The sequence below is a fragment of the Chiloscyllium punctatum genome, chromosome 41, assembly GCF_047496795.1.
Source record: "Chiloscyllium punctatum isolate Juve2018m chromosome 41, sChiPun1.3, whole genome shotgun sequence".
Lineage (NCBI taxonomy): Eukaryota > Metazoa > Chordata > Chondrichthyes > Orectolobiformes > Hemiscylliidae > Chiloscyllium > Chiloscyllium punctatum.
The window spans coordinates 18,511,626-18,514,680 of record NC_092779.1 but is presented as its reverse complement, the minus strand read 5'-3'; the positions used below and the strand labels follow the sequence as shown (position 1 = coordinate 18,514,680).

Genomic DNA, 3,055 nt, shown 5'->3' with positions numbered 1-3,055 from the left:
TATATGTACATAGTGACCTCACTTTAAATCAAGGATGCCATCATTAAAAATTCTGATCTGATGTGAAACAACTTTAAGCAAGACATGCTTTCCCACATGCAGCAGTGTTAAAGCCAGAGTTAGGTTCATTCAGAAACTCTTTGCCTTTTAAAGGTTGAAGTATTGTGCCTTATGTGGGCTGCACTGTGTATTCCTGGCTGAAGTGACTGTAACAAAACACAGGAAGTTTCAATGCTGAAAGCAGTTTTCTTGATTGAAGAGCACTCTATAAAGAAATTTGAAGTATAGCTCCATATCTATTGTGCCTGAATTGGTAAAATACTGCAGAGTAAAAGGCAGCAGATAGTTATCTTTTCAAATTAAGTTCACAACAGCACCTCTATTAGTGCAGGTACAAACACAGAGAATTCTTTAAAGAAAAGTTTAAAATAAAGTTTACTTCATTCACTGAGCAGAGAACAATTCAGAAAAACGATCTTAGCTGTGGGACTGATACAATGGTACCATCTTTCACAGCACAACTAGGGGGCATTGCAGATGATGTAATGAGCTGAGAGGCACAGGAATGCACAACATGACATGAAGTAAGGGAAGTTAAAATGATAAATAGCTCTTTAAATGACAAAAAAGGTCTAAAAACAGAAACAACTTTAGAGAGAATTCATTCAAAAGGGAAAGACTTAAAGATTCCCTGTAAATGTATTGTAACTCCATATTGCAATATAGCACCTGAAATACTGAACTACAGAAGTGTGGCGGAGTCGTGGTCCCCAGAGAATTGTGAACGGACTGAAACAGGTAAAACACAAGAAGCCAAATGAGATTGGTCACTGATTTTATATCTAAGTAATGGGGGCAAACAGCTGTAAAGAAGTCTGCGGAGATAGAATCGAAATCTTTCACCCAGAAATGCATAGATGACTGGGTTTAAACAGCAGTGTACAAATGTGATGGATTCAGTTACTTGCTGGGCAATCAGTAGATGTATTCGGAACTCACAGCCAGTTAAAACATTCTGTTCTCTCAATGACTCCAGCAACATCACAACATTGTACGGTGTCCAAAATACAAAAAACACAATGACAACAGTAAATATTACTTTTATAGCCCTGTGTTTCTTATAGCTTCTGTTCTTACGCAGGGTTTGAATTATTCTTGTATAACAGAAAACTATAAAAGCCAATGGAACACAAAAACCCAAAACAATGGATTTGAAAAGAATAAAGAGTTTCCAATTTGAAACATTGTCCTGTGGAAAGAAAGTATGGCAAACATATCTTTCCCCAACTCTTTCGATTGTGTTAAATATCATTGTGGGAAGAGAGGCAAACAAAGCTACACACCACATCACTACACTTGAAATGATTCCATTTCGAACAGTCCTAGTCCTGACCGAAAATACAGCATGAACAATTGCAAGGTAGCGGTCTACAGTTATCAAGATTATGAACATTGTGCCTCCATTGTAGCCAAGCTCATAAGCAGCAGAAACAATCTTGCAAAAGGCTTCTCCAAAAATCCATTGCTTTGCAGCAGAATATGCCCAGAAAGGAAGTGTGCTCACAAACAGCAAGTCACATAGCGACAAATTGAAAAGATAAATGTCTGTCAATTTCGTAAGATGTCTATGTTTTAAAACAGCCCACAACACAAGTGTGTTCCCAGGTAGACCAAAGAGAAACACGAGGGAGTACAGGACTGGTAGGAAGGTTGCACCAAAAACATTTGCAGATCCCGTATCACATGGAGCATACTGTTCATCATAATTGTAGTCACTGAACGTGCTGAACAGATTTTCAGTTGTGTTCATCCTGTGATCCATCTTTCCATAAACTAGAGGGAAACAAAGAGCAGTAAGTGACAGTTATCACTGAATTAGTTCAAAGGCATTTGAGGTTTCAGAGCGATGTTACTATTTGGTGAATCTTCACCTGGCTAGTAACAGTGATAACCAGGAATATGATGTTTCAATTTATTTTAGTTAGAAAGACCAACGCACTGAAATGGAACAATTCATTCATAACATTAATAATGTTCATTAATTAATGAGTTATTTCAAAAACTTCCAGACAAAAAAAATCAAAATAAAGTTACTTACGAGCAATATTTAATTTCCTCTCAGACAGGCAATTATATATTCTCTCAATATCCACACAAATGATGGCCGGAGCACTAAATGCTGCAGTGTTTCACTAGAAAGCTGATATTGGTTTAAAATGACAACGAGGAAGTGTAACATTTCCTGTCTGACTTATTTGCCAATCACCTTAAAATGTTTACCCTCTTGTTATGAAACCCCTCTCAGCCACTAAAAAAAAATTCTTTTTATTTCAACCTCTTTTATCCTGTCATGATTTTGAATAGCATCACCTTCTCTGATTTAATGAGAACAGGACAGCTTCCCTAATCTATCCAAATGACTGTAGTTGCCCATCCCTGAACCATGAGGTTGCCTACCCTCAGTTCCCACCTCCATTCCAATTTTAAAGCCATCAAATCTACCTCAAGGTGTTCAGTTCCAGCGATGGCTGAAGTCACATTTCCGATTGGTTTGAATAGCTTCTTGGCTTTGTTCTCGCTGAGTCCATTTGCAAAGCCCCAGATCCCAAGTAGTTGCTTTGTTCAACTGCCCAATCAGTACCTCCTGAAACTAGCCAAAAGAGAATTGTTTGGCTGCTTCAGTCTAACGGAGCTGAACTATGGATGTGACCCTTCAAGCATGGAGATCAAGCTGAGATACAACAAGAGGAGCAACACTTACACACTAAAAGAATCAATAACCTGGTACGTACACAAAGGAACATTTTGGATAAAGTTGCCACAGTCCCAGAGGACTACTTTCTCAATAGAGAGGGAGAGAGGATGGGTGGTGAGTTTAACTTCAGGGTCACTATACCTTGAGCAAGATTCAGCAAACAGGGTTGCTGTGATAACCTCAGCCAGACACTGTTGGTGTCACTCTGAATTTTATCCCAGCCATCCAGCTAACTGAGCTAACTGACCCCCAATATTTAGGGGAACTATTCAGCCGGTATGTTATGGTAAACATTTCAGA

The 3,055-nt window shown here is 38.6% G+C and overlaps 1 protein-coding gene across 1 annotated transcript; it reads right to left on the bottom strand.

Annotated features, from left to right (window-relative positions):
* Nucleotides 1-742: 742 nt before the first annotated feature.
* Nucleotides 743-2,152, bottom strand: LOC140465103 (C-C chemokine receptor type 4-like). The gene is made up of 2 exons (XM_072560972.1): nt 2,099-2,152; nt 743-1,833 (listed from the first exon to the last, which is right to left on the bottom strand). The coding sequence occupies exon 2, from the start codon at nt 1,820-1,822 to the stop codon at nt 743-745; it is 1,080 nt and encodes a 359-aa protein (XP_072417073.1). The 5' UTR covers nt 1,823-1,833; nt 2,099-2,152.
* Between the last annotated feature and the right edge of the window lie 903 nt (nt 2,153-3,055).